Source organism: Camelus dromedarius, chromosome 8 (assembly GCF_036321535.1).
Source record: "Camelus dromedarius isolate mCamDro1 chromosome 8, mCamDro1.pat, whole genome shotgun sequence".
Classification (NCBI taxonomy): Eukaryota; Metazoa; Chordata; class Mammalia; order Artiodactyla; family Camelidae; genus Camelus; species Camelus dromedarius.
In genome coordinates this window covers 2356370-2369668 of record NC_087443.1, presented here as the reverse complement: position 1 = coordinate 2369668, position 13299 = coordinate 2356370, and the positions used below count along the sequence as shown (strand labels likewise).

Here is a 13299-nt window from a genome sequence, read left to right as displayed (position 1 = left end):
CCTCGGCTCCGCTCATCCGCCCGGGCGCCCGCGAGCCGGAGGGTGGGCGGGCGGCGTGGGCCGGTGCCGGCGGCCGCCGTGCGCGGCGCGGCGCGGCGCGGGGGGCGCGGGGCCGCGGCGCTAACGGGCCCCGGCTCGGCACGTGCGGGGAGCGGCGGGGCGGGGACGGGGGCGGGGACGGGCGGGGGCGCGGCCCGGGCGCCACGTGACGGGCGGCGCGGGTATTAAGCGGCGCGGCGGCGGCTCGCAGCCCGAGCTGGTGCTTCGCCCGCGACCCAGCGCCCCGGCCCGCCGCCCCGAGAGGACCGCGCGAAGGTGACCCGCGCCCGCCCGCCCGCCCGCGTCTCCGCCCGCCCGTCCGCCGAGCCCCGAGCACCATGAACCAGGTCGAGCCCGGCGTGCAGTACAACTACGTGTACGAGGATGACGAGTACATGATCCAGGAGGAGGAGTGGGACCGCGACCTGCTCCTGGACCCCGCCTGGGAGAAGCAGCAGAGGAAGGTCAGCCGGGCCGCGCGCCGGGCCCTCCCCGCGGGGCGCGGGGGACCGTGCGGACTGGTGTGGGTGGGGGGAGGCCGGGGGGTTCGGGGGTCCTCGTAGCCCCGCGCCCCGGTGGAAAGGAGCACACGTCCAGGGACGGGCAGGAGACGGCGCGTCGTGGGCGCGCATGTGCGTGGGCGCGCGGGTGGACGGGAGACTTCTCAACCAGGAATGTCGAAGGGAGAATGGTGCGTTTCTCTTTGAACCTGCTTTAGGCCAGCATCTGAAAGAGGCTCTGCCCCTCTACCCCTTGAGTCTGTGACCTTGGCCACAGTTGCGTCTCCTTACCTCCGTACCCCCACCTCAGTATCTCCCCAAATGAAAGAGGTCGAAGGAACAGCAGCCTCGTTCCCGTTCGCATAGGGCTGCCCCCAAGAGGAATTGAAAATCGTTTGTGGAATGTTTGGGGCTCCCTGGAGAGGGATGCTGTGTGAACAGTCACCCACCCATCAAACAGCAGTTATTTCACACTCTATTTATGGTTCATTGAGGTAAGCACCCAGGGACGAGGGAGTCAGCCAGCTCTAAAAGTTCCCTGCCCATCTTGCTTGGCGCTCTCCGGGGGCCCAATGGAACATTCCACTATTGCAAGGTTTCCTCCTGATCCCCTTGGCTGGAACAAGTGGGGAGTGCTCACGGCCCGGAGCCTGGCGGGGTCAGGCATGTCAGCACAGACCTGCTCACCCCGCCGTGTGATGACAGCGTTGTGGCAAAGGCCAAGTGCCCTGTGCTTTCCCCCCTGTTTTTCTGGGGGTGGGGCAGAGTGGGTTTCCCTTCTAAGGGCCTGCGCCTCAGTGGATGACCTCCGTTGACCATATGTGTGCATGGGAACGCTCTGGGGCTGCCGCCGTGGGCCGTTGTCTGGTGCTACCTGGGGAATCCGTGTTTTGACTCCACAGTCAAACGCATGCATCCCATACTCCCCGAAACAGCGTTAGCTGAGGGAGGGCACTCTGGGCAGTTATCAATAATCGTTTGGTTTCTTTTTTTCTTTTTCTTTTTTCTTTTTTTTTGGTTATTTGTAAAATAACCATGATATCTTCAAATGAAGATTTTTCTTTTGTTGGCTAGTCTCTCTCCTAAAAAAATTACTGTAATTATTTTAAATACCTAATTTCAGTCCATTTCATCCTCCACCCTAGTTTCCTAAGACTTCCATCATCCCTACAGTCTTGGAAACAACAGAGTGACATGTGGAAGCTGAGTCTACAAAGGAAAATAAAATGCCAAACCTTCTGCAGTTTAAGTGATTTCCTGTGAGGGAAACGCATGGCCTGAGGATCATTAATGTGTTATCTGGGCTAGTGAAGGATCATCAATCAGAAAAAAAGTAAAAAAAAAAGAAAAAGAAGAAAGCTTTAATTTTTAGCACTGAGCATTTCTTTTTAAAAAAATTTTCCCACAATTTTAATTACTATACTTTTTCATGGATTTTTTTTAAAAAAATCCTGTCTTTGTTTCAAAGATTTTTGTTTTCTTACGAGAAACAGTAAAATAGCTAAGGAATTAGACAGGCAGTCTGCTCATCATCTTTGAAAGTAACAGTCTAGTCACTGGTTTCTGTTGATTTTTTTAAATTATGGTACATAGCAGGATTGAGTTAATCTGTGTTTCCAAAGGCCACATTGACATATGCCTTTTGTCAAATACAAATTTTGTTATATTCACAATGTTTTTGGATATGATTTCATTGTAACTTTTTAAGTTTGGGGTTCCAATATTGTGAATGTATTGTTAAAGTTGCATAGCACTTGAAGTATATTATTACGAAGCAGACGTACATTCTGATCCCAGTACAGTGCTAAAAAGTTTAAAGTGAGAATTCCATTCTTTTCTTAGATAGATAGATAGAGTGTTGGAGACGTTGGGGGAAAAACAAAACAGAGCCAAACGTTCCATTAGGACACAGGCCTGAAGAGACCAGAAGACACTTGTGCTTTTGGTCCAAACCCACTCAAGTCAGTAAAATAATATTGAACTGTGAGCTCAGCACAGCCGGAGCAGTGGCCTCTATTTATGTCCCATGAGGCAGGCTGCTGGAACAGGACGAGGATGAAATGCCATTGTTTCTATTGTGGGCCACCTTCTCCACACTTGCCATTTCAGTGATATGCTGGGTATGAGGTCTGTCAACAGATGCTGGTAACACATGATGACGTCTGTGGTGTTATAATGGATGCGGTGCCTAATTATATCCACAGTTCAGAGAGTCTCAGGGGCTGTGGTAATCCTTGCTCTCTGGTGTGGAATTCCTCCCTACAGAAGGACTTGGTACAAGTCTAATGCTGTGTGTGTGAGTGTGAGTGTGAGTTGAGAGAGTTTTCTTTTACATAAAATTAACCATTACATTTTTTGGTGGGGGAGGTAAATAGATTTATTAATTGTTTTTTAATGGAGGTACTGGGGATTGAACCCAGGACCTCGTGCATGCCAAGCATGTGCTCTACCACTGAGCTGTCCCCTCCCCTACCGTTACACTTGGAAGTGTACAGTACAGCCATGTTACGTACAGTCACACTGTTGTGCAGCCCAGATCCACAGCTCTTTTCATCTTGCGCAAGTAGGCTCTGTATGCCCAGCAAACAAGCACTTTCTTTTCCTCCCTCCCCCCCGCCCCTGTCAACCACCATTCTACTTCCTGTCTCTACGAATTACTCCCCCAGGTACCTCCTGTAACTGGAGTCATACACTGTTCATCCTTTTGTGTCTGGCTCATTTAGCTGAGCATAATGTCTTCCAGGTTCATCTGTGTTGTGTCGTGTGACAGAATGTCCTTCCTTTTCAAGGCTGAATAATATTTCTCTGAATGTGTGCACCACATTTTGTTTGTCCATTCATCCATCGACACACACATGGGTTGCCTCTCCCTTTTGGTTACTGTGAATAATGCTGCTGTGATCGTGGGGGTCCAGACAGCTCCTCACGATCCTGCTCTCAGTGTTTTTTGGTTGCATACCTGGCAGTGGAATTTTGGAATCTTGTGGCAGTCACTGGTTTTCAATTTTTTGAGGACATGTAGTGCATTTTCCAAAAGGAGGCCATTAGAAGATGTTGAATTTACCTTTTCAAAGTGCTCCCCTTCCTTGTTTTGGGGGTGTTCAAGAATATGTACCGTCACATGAAGTAGGCCTCTCTAGTGGACTTTCGGTGTTGGGGAGCGAGTGTCTCCTGGAGGCAAGGAGCGCTTTGGGCCGTGAGGTCAGCTGCGGCCTAATCGGGAGCTGGCCGGCCGGCGCAGCGATGCTGGCTATGTGAGCTATCTCCGCACTGTCCTTCACTGCCCTGCCAGGCTAGAACAGACCTTTTAAGGAAATGGCTGTGTTTCGCTATGTGAAGTGTCCTTGCATCCTTAATCTGTGTCAGGCTGGATGGTGGATAAACGTTTCTACCTGTTGTTGCCTTCAGAATTCTGATTCGTTGTCGTTGTTCTGAAGAAACCCAGGTTCTTCTGCACACTCCCAGTTCAGGTGGACGACTCACCGTCCACCTCTGAGCACCTGCTGCCTGACCTGTCATCCGGGCTGAAATGTGGCCGCGTGGGGCCAGGCAGCGTGGAAGGAGGCTTGTGCGGGCGGGTCCGGATTAAAGGAGAGCCCGGATCCTGCCAGCTGCCCCTCCGTGTCCCGAGCAGCAGCTGCTGGTTACTAAGGCACAAGGTGGAGGCTCCTCTCCCTGGCCCGGGGAGGCCGCTCTTGCAGGACATTTTCCCGGGGTGAAAAGGCACTAATTGTTCCATCAAGGTGAACGGTTAACGAAAAGCTCGTGAAACATCTCAGATTCGTAAGCCCCAGAGGAGTCTCAGCTGTCCGGTGCTCTCTGGTCGTAATCGTCACTAAACCCATCGAGTTTCTGTTTCTTCAGCCAGAAGGTATAGCTAAGTGATCCCTGTCTTTCCTGCCTCCCAGGGTTTTTCGGAATCAAATGGTCCAACTAGTTTATGTCCAAGCAGCTTTGTCCACCGACAGTGATACTACGATTATGGTTATCCTTGTGCAGCAGACGCCTGTTCATGTCATCAGCGGTGTCGTGGTGATCAGCACCCTGCTTGGACTTGTCAGGGATGATGTTCATGATCTGTTCCTTAGTGACTTGGATGTACTTTGTGTGTGTGTGGTGAAATGCACATGACATAAACTGTACCATTTTAACCGTTTTTAGGTGTGCAGTTCAGCGACAGCAATCCATTCACGTGATGGTGCAGCTGTCCCCACCGTCCATCTCCTGGACTTTTCCACCCTCCCCAAATGAAAGTCTGTGTCTGTTCAGCAGTAACCTCCCAATGCCCCCCGCCCCCAGATGGGCTTTACACGCTTGAACACTTAGGACGTAAGGAATTGTTTTTTGTTTTGTTTTGGGAGGGAGGTAATTAGGTTTGTATTTGTTCATTTAATTTCTAATGGAGGGACTGGGGATTGAACCCAGGACCTCATGCATGTTAGGCAAACGCTGTACCGCTGAGCTGTACCCTCCCTCTGAGAATTGTCTGCTACTAAGTGCCAGGTGCTTGCTGTGTAAACTTATAGGCAGTCGAGCAAGGGGAACCATTGTGGGTGAGACTCATGGGGAGAGGGCTTCATAAGAGGCTGGAGCTTGGGGTGGGCCTTAATTTGAGTAATAACTAAATATTAGCGGAGTGGAGAGGGGAGAGAAACAGAGCATTCCTGGCTCGAGAAATAAAGTCAACAGCTTATTATGGGTTTATTTTAGGGGGCGGGGAGGGAGTGGTAAGTGGGACGTTGTAACAATAATGTGTTTATGTGACCCTTTAGCGCTGTCCAAGCACCCTCACATCTGTGTTTCATGGGACCCCCTTCTCCACCCTCTGAGACAGAGCTGAGGGGACAGGCTTAGAGAGGTAAGAGAGTAGGTGGAGGAGGCAGCCAAGGGGGCTCCCAACACCCAGCTCTGCAGTCCTGGGTGTATCTGCTGTTCACCATGTATCTGAGGAAGTAGACGGAAGACGTGGGCTTTCCTGAAGCTAAAGATGCAGATTCAGATGGAGAGAAAACTGCATAGGTGAACTAGGGCCAGTTGATGGGGGACCCTGGCTGCCGGGGTAGGTGTGGACTTCATTCTCCAAGCACTGCTGAGCTCTGGGGGGTTTTGAGCTAGGAGGAGCCATGCTTAAAGCAGAGTATTCTTGGCAGAATAAATTGGAGTGGGCACAGGCCTGAGGTGCGGGACCCAGGCAGAAGCCCCTTAAGGGACCATACCTTGGAAGTGGTGGCTTAGAGAAGCAGTGGTGAGGAAGGCATCAATGTGACAGTGATCAGGAGGGATTGTAAAAAGTATTACATGACCCCGTGTTGTTCCGTAGCACGCTGTTGTATAAATCCAGCTGAGAAGACACCACCTCACCATGAGCAATCCTGGACTTAAAACTCTAGAGAGTGGTATTGACAAGTAACAGGCAAACTAATGTGGAGAGTCTGCTCGTCCACCAGGAGGCTGTGTCTGGACGGGAAGCCAGACGTTTACCGATGTGTCGGTCAGTGCAGTGCATGTGTCTAGCCTGTGCTGTCCAGAGAGAGTTGTGGATGGGCAGGCTTGTAAAGGCGGAATCTTGTATGAGCCCTAAGACGCCTGCCCCAGAGGGACGTTGTTCTCTAGACGCCCTTGGCGGCGAGGGAGAACCTCAGGGGCAGGAGTGTAAGATGGAGCAGTCTCTCTTTGCATCCTCTTTTAGACACCGTGATGTGTCCTGGGGTCTGCCCTACCCCTTCAGCCACGTTCCCCCAGGAAGAAACCTGACCCCCAGATAAGGTTTTCCGAGAGCGTGGGAGAAGGAGGAGAACTCTTAGCTGGGAGGTGTAATTAACGCGGCTTCAGAGACCTGTCAGGAAGCCCTGCAGTCGGTCGGTTGCCGCAGCTGGGAGACACCTACGGAGGCGGCGCAGCCCGGGCGGGTGGGGGAGCCCCCGCGGAGCAGAGGCTTTGACGCGGAGGAGCACGTTGGAGGACAGTCAGAGCCGCACCGCTGTTGCCCTGGGAACCGTGGTGCTGATCTCCGGAGAGAACAGAAAGCGAAGGTGGGGGAAGCTTGCTAACTACTGTGCTAGACGAATTGCAAGGGAGGGGAGATCGTGAGGCCAAGAAGTGGGTCTTTCTAAAGAAGTCTGAAGGATGCTTTTGACACCAGCACCCACCTGCCTGAGCACGTGCGTGCACAACGCCCCGCCCCCCAGTTTTCTAGATCAGAAACTAGAGGCACCGAAGAGCGGGACAGACATGGGGCGCAGGCACGGCAGCTCTTGCTTCCATCCAGTCCGCTGGGGCGGGGCTGGAGAATGGAGTTGACACCCCCTTGGGCTTTCAGGAGCTGCTAGCTTCGTCCCAGGGACAGGAAGGTCCGTGAGAAGCGCAGAGGAGGCACCCCAGTTCACCGCGGCTGGCGGAAGGAAGAGGAGGCATTTCCAAGGCCCCTCCTGCACGTTCCCCGCCGCGGCGCGTGGGAGCATCTTCCTCCCTGGTACCCAAGTGGGGTCCTGGAAGTCACCTTGACGCCTCCCCCTCTCCCCGCAGTCCTCGGGGCCGTCCCCTCCTCCCGTGACTGACGTGCCCTGAGGCCCTCCTGCCCGGGCGGGGCGGCCGCCCTGCTCCATCCCCTTCCACACCTCGTGCTCCTCTCCCGGCTCTTCTCCCCGATGCTGCAGGGATGTTCTAAGACGCAAGCCTGGTCACGGCACCCCGCTTCAGGTTCCTCTGTGGTTCTGTGCCGCCTTCAGGAGGGAGCTCAGCCCCTCTGGCGGGGGTGCGGGAGGCCCGCTGGGCCGGCCTGTGTCTGCTCCTCCTCCCGCCGCGAGTTCTCACGGAGTCGAGGTGCTGGGCTGCCCCTGTGCCTGACCCCCGAGTCCCGCCTCGCCCTCCCGCCCTGGGAGCGCTTCCTCCTCGAGGACGCGGGTCACTCGGTCTCGCCACCCGCCGGCCAGGGACCGTGAGCAGTGCCCCTCTCTGTCCCCGCCCCCACACCTGCGCAGAGGCTGCACTCGCACTTGTGAAATAAGGACTTATGAGTCATATTTCTGAAAAGACCTTAGTGCAGTGAATTTCTTTTTTGCAAGCTTTTTAACTCCTTGAGCTACAGATGTATTAACTGCAACTCGTACTTGTAGCCTAATGCCTTTGAAAAATGTTTTCTCAAAGCGTTCTCTCAAGTTCCCCAAATGATGGACGCCTCTGACTTAGTTCTTATGCTAAGACTGAGCCTACAAAGATGAGCTGTTTAATTAAAAAAAAAAAAAAGACTCACAATTTAGACATTCAGGGAATTTTAAAAAAATCCAACATGTAGATTGATTTAAATGATACAAATGTGCCATCATTTTAATGAACAAAGTTCTGGTAACCTAAATTTGATTTGAACTGATGTTTTTGTCCAGATTGACAGCCTTTGCCCACATAATAAAGAAAATTCCAAAATTCACTTATGATGCAGACAAGTATAAATTTAAACTTGTGTTTCTGCATGTGAGACACAGTAAGACGACAGTTTTTGGAAGACGTGGAAGGCTTCCCAGTCGTGGAGTTGGAAAGGAGGGAGGCGATACAGGTGGTTCTGCAGAGTGTGTGTGCCTCGGGGCAAGAGTCAGCCTGAGCCAAATCCCAGACGACAGGGTTAGCGTGGCTTTGAGTCGTCCTGTTTTGTGTGTGTGTTTTTGCTGAGGGATAAATGTGTTAGTCATCGTCTCTAGAAATGACTATACAATGAAAATAGATTCTTGTTAGCATCCGTTACAGCCTTTTCATTAAAAGGCATGCTATCCTGGAAAAAAAAAAAAAAACAACAAACCAACTCTCATGTATTAGTGGTTGTGAGGACCAAATGGACAAGTAGGTGAATATGAGATTGGGGGAAAATGCGAACAGTGTTCAGTATGGAAGGTATGACTGAGTCTTATACAGATAATTAAAATTGAGCCTGGCAAATCAAGAAATCCTATTAGAGTCATGAGGAGTCTTTAAGTTACTTCATTATTATCAAACAAGATGTGAAGATAATAATTACTTCAAAGATAGATAATCTATCTCATTGCTTTTTAGTAGGATTTTAAGATATTTTATATGTACTGGGTTGAATCCTATGACATTTTTACTACTGACCAGTTTGACCTTCAAAAATTGCAGTTTCTCATTGTGGTTCAACCCGGTGAAACCACTGTACTGCCCTCGTCCCACTGTATTTGAGGTCCACACAATAGCCAAGCCCTAAAAGTGAATTCAAATCATTTCTAGGTTTATCTCTAGTGGCTTTGTTATTCGTCTGGGTTAATAAGGGGATGGTTACGTTTTGCAGAAGCTAAATATGTGAGATTTGGATTGAGGGCTTGAGAGCTGATGGAAATACCAGGGAGAGGGGTCAAGCCCACAGATCGAGGCTTTGGAGCTACCTGCTTGGAGCCCGTGGCTGCCGCCCGTGGGGCGATACAGCGGGAGGCCTACCTGGGAGGCGCGGCGGTCAGCTGAAGTCCGGGCGGGGATTACCTGAACGTGGGTGAAGATGTGAATTTTTTGGATGTCTTGGAACCACTGGAACTGTTGAAATGTCTTCAGTTTTCTTCCTGGAGAAATCTCACCTTGGTATCCCATTGGAACCCCACCAGTCTGTCAGAATCTGGCATTTGAATTGGTTTGGTCGCTGGAACAGAAACCCAAGGATTTGGCATCTTGGAGTGGGAGCTCTTGTAGCTCCTGAGATCAGTTATGCTTTCACAGGAAGTGAAAGGCTGTGAGAAATTACCGTGGTGGGGTGCTCACGTCTGTGACCTAAGATCCTGCATTTGGAGTGGCCAGGGAGGGGCTTGACTGAGGAAGACTTTATTGAAAATTCGTAAGGATTGCTGAAGCAAGCAGTTTTGTGACTGAAAAATACTCATTCCATGTTAACATACCAAATGTAGAATTTAACCACAAAGTTGGTTTCTCTTTTCTGTTTTATCATGTATAAAACTAAGGAAGTGAAATGAATTATTGTCCTCATTTAGGTGTTTTGTTTTAAGGTTTTTTTAAAAAATATGATTGGTATTTTGGATGTTGGAGGGTATCGGTCATGAAGACCTTTAGAAGACACGTACAGAGTTGTAATCAGTTTGGAGATTAGCCATAGAGGGTAATATTTTTGTATCTTAAAACATGCCTTTTGGAGGGGAGGCGGGGGTGAGGATCAGTTCAGGCTGGAATGTGGGGAGGAGATGTTAGTTGGAAAAATGCAAGCCGTGTGTTTTACATTTTGTGCACAGTGTAATTTCTCTTCTGTAGTTGCAATTTATGAAATAGGAAGTGGCCGATGATTTCATTGCATACCTTTCCTGTTAAATTTTGGGACAAAAGTTTTTTGTTTTTTTTTTTCAGTATAACAACAAAAAGTATTCCAGTAAGATAGTGAAAGTGATATTTTAATATATGGAGTTTTGCCAGCTGATTAAAAAAAAAAAGAGGGGAGGAGTGATTTGGCACATGGTCCCTAGCATCCTAAGCCATTCCCTCTAGACACAGCAGCTATTTCTTGAGAATTTCAGGGCACCATTTTCACCGTAGGTATTATTTTATTCGATCATCACAACAGTCTTAAGAGATGAGTATTGGGATCCTCATTTTTCAATTAGGGAAGTAAAGTGACTTGCCTGAGGGTGGTCGAGGGTGGGGAAGTGGTGGCTGCAAAATGCAGACAGAATTTGGTCTAAATTACAAAGACATTCTCTCTTACAACTGCAGTTTTATAAAATATGGAGGGTGCTAATTATTCTATTGCATATTTTGGTCCCCAAGTGGCAGAGCTAAATTTTGGAACCAGGCTGCTTCGCTCCAAAGGTGGTGCTTTTTAACCACTAAACTTTTTCCCTTTTTGTTGCTTTCTGCTCAGAGTTTTAACCAGCCACCCAGACCAAAAGCCTGGAATTGAGTCTTTCTCGTTTTTCACTTGTCCAAAACCTACTGCCCATGTGAAAGAGTGTGTCTGAATTTTGAATTTCTAAACGGCAACTGGGGGAACACCTGATAAGAATGAGAAGGCTAAATTTTGAGATGTGGAAAATACTGTCACCCCAAAGTTTTCTCCCAGTCAGGCTCTGGCTGGTGCTGTGTCCCGCGGAAGTGCCCGAGGAAAGGCCCAAGAAACCTCTCGAACGGAGGCTTGTAGGACGGGCCGTTGCAGGCACGTCTCTGGGATGAGCCGCTGGGCAGTCTGACGCAGTTCCAGAAGAAGCTGGTGCTCAGATGCCTGAGTATTTGAATCAGCCCCCTTTTGGAAGCAGAAAATGAGACTTCAAGGGGCGAGCGCGGAGATCAGTCCCCCTCCTGCACCGTGGTGCCCTGGGGACGGGCGCGCTCTCCCAGGTTTGGCAAATGGCTGTGCCCAGGACTCCCTTTGCTTTCTATGTGAAAAATCCTGCTTTTCTTAGATTTCTTTAACTTTTCAGTATGGAGCAGGTCAAACATACCCAAAAGCTGGAGGATGTAGGATGCAATGAGTCCTTCTAAGTCCCGCTGGCCAAGGAAAACCCAGGTGTCACTAATAGGGGATGTCTGGTTATTTTTTTCTCCCCAGCTTTATTGAGGCGTCATTGACAAATAAAAAATTGTACCTATTTAAAGTGTGTCCAGTGTTTTGATAAACGGGTACATTGTGAAATAACGATCAAGGGATCTCCAGTTCTAAAAGGGAAAAAAAGTGTTGACGTTCAAGGAGAAATTTGGAAGCAGCACCGCCGGTAGGCTGACAGTTGCCTTCCCTGTTTTGAAATGCCTCTCTCCTCCCTGCAGACCCCACGCTGTCCGGGGACCCCTTTGGGCTGCGCCGGCCCCTCCCTGCTCTACTTGGGCGCCTCTCCTACCCTCCTGCTCCTAATAATTTCTCATGCCGTTAATGTTATGATTGTCTGTTCCTAAAAGCCAAAGAGCGCCAAGATGTGCCCTTCCAGAGATCACCGATATTTTAAGGATGACCTTTTTAAGACAGCAACGCTGTTGTCTGATTCTGGAAAGGACCCTCATGGTGAGTTTCAGGCTTGAAAGGAGAAGAGGATGGACTTGAGCTAAGAGAGCACGTGGGGCAGAGGGGGAGCCTCTGGACGTCTGGGACCCTGGTTGTGGCCCCGTGTAGGGGCAGGACCGATGGGATCCACGCAGTGTGTTAGGGGCTTCTCTCCTCCTCCTGCAGGCGCACCCTGTGAACCCACCCTGTAACCTCCGAGTTCATCCGTCTAGGCCTCTTTTTGCTCCTGCGACACCGCTTTTACTGCTTGGAGTGGCGAGCTTGAATTTGAGACAGGAGGTGGAAACGGTGTCTTAAGACGCTGAATTTGATCCTTCTGCATCTTTATTTCCGCCTCCACCCCCGGAGTGCAGCCGGAGGCAGGAGCACAACAGACACTTGAAGGGTTCTTGGGGAGAGATTATTTTTAGGGGCAGTCTTGCCAAGACGGCTTCCGGAGATTTTATTTAGACACAGATCAGGCCTCCACCTGCTCAGGTATGTGGATTTCTAGGGGAGCTCTGGAAGGGATGGGGGGCTCCCTGCACGCAACAGTTCTAGGCCACCTCATTCTTCACAAAGATTCATTTCATTTTATTTTTTCCCCTCAGCTTTATTGAGATATACTTAGGGGGAAGGTATACCTCAGGGGTAGAGCACATGCTTAGCAGGCATGAGGTCCTGGGTTCAATCCCCAGTCCCTCCATTAAATAAATAAACAAATAAATAAACAAATATATAAACCTAATTGCCTCCCCCCAAAAGAAGTTAACACAACATTGTAAGCCATTGTAAACTAACCATACTTCAATTGAAAAAAAAGGAGATCTAGTTGACACATAACACTGTGTAAGTTTAAGGTGTCCAGTGTGTCACCCATCTCTCAGATTCTCTGCTGTTTATCACAGCACATGAGGAAGGAGGGTGGAGTGGCTCCAGAGGTAAGTGATCCTCCCTCCAGGTTTTCCCAGGACACTCCCAGCTGTGGCTTTTGTCCCAGAGGAACTAAAAATAGCATCCCCTTTTACTCTCACACGTGGTCCAGTTTAGACTCCAGACTCTGTGGTCAGTCAGTTTGGAGGAGATAGACAAGGTTAACAGAAGGTTGACACCCAACTAATTTATGTATCGGACACTAATGCCTTTTCTTAAGAACTGGCCTAGAGGGGGCCGGGTATAGCTCACATGGCAGAGCGTGTGCTTAGCATGCGCAAGGTCCTGGGTTCAATCCCCAGTACTTCCAACAAAATAAATAAATAAACCTAATTACCTCCCTGCTACATAAAAAATAAAATGAAATAAAAAATGGCCTATTTCTGAATTTGACAAAAGTGCAAATATTGGTGAAATGAGAGTTCTAAAACTTCGATAGATTTAAATACCAGAGTCTAGTCATTTCTGAATCTTCTAATTCGTGAATCCTCTAGAAGACCATGTCCTGCAGCCAGCGGTGGGAGTGAGCCCTGTGTCTCCGGGGGAGTCGAACCACCGAGCCCGCTGGAGGCCTCCCGAGGGCCGGGTTCCCCTCTGAAACACGTGTCATCGCCACACTTTGGGTACTTTGTGTGCTACCTCTGTCGTTTTACAAACACTCTGACTACGCAGACTTCAGTGTAAATTTTCCCTTATTTCCGTGAGACACAGGTGGGGTGGAAACCGCTGGAGTCCTCTGGGGAGCTGGTGGGGAGGCCGGAAGAAGGCCGTCAGACGTCCCCGGTGGGTGACAGTGGGTTCTGTTCCAGGAACTGGTATCTGGGTGACCGGGTACTGAGGACTCCCAGAGGTTCC

General features: G+C 49.9%; 1 protein-coding gene across 1 annotated transcript in view; it reads left to right on the top strand.

Annotated features, from left to right (window-relative positions):
- The first annotated feature begins 328 nt into the window (after window positions 1–328).
- The window catches only part of ACTN2 (actinin alpha 2), a 62544-nt gene continuing 49573 nt past the window's right edge, over window positions 329–13299 (top strand). Inside the window, exon 1 of the mRNA XM_010979770.3 lies at window positions 329–503. Coding sequence (XP_010978072.1) covers window positions 378–503 — 126 coding nt within the window. The 5' untranslated portion in view covers window positions 329–377. The remainder of the gene's footprint in view (window positions 504–13299) is intronic.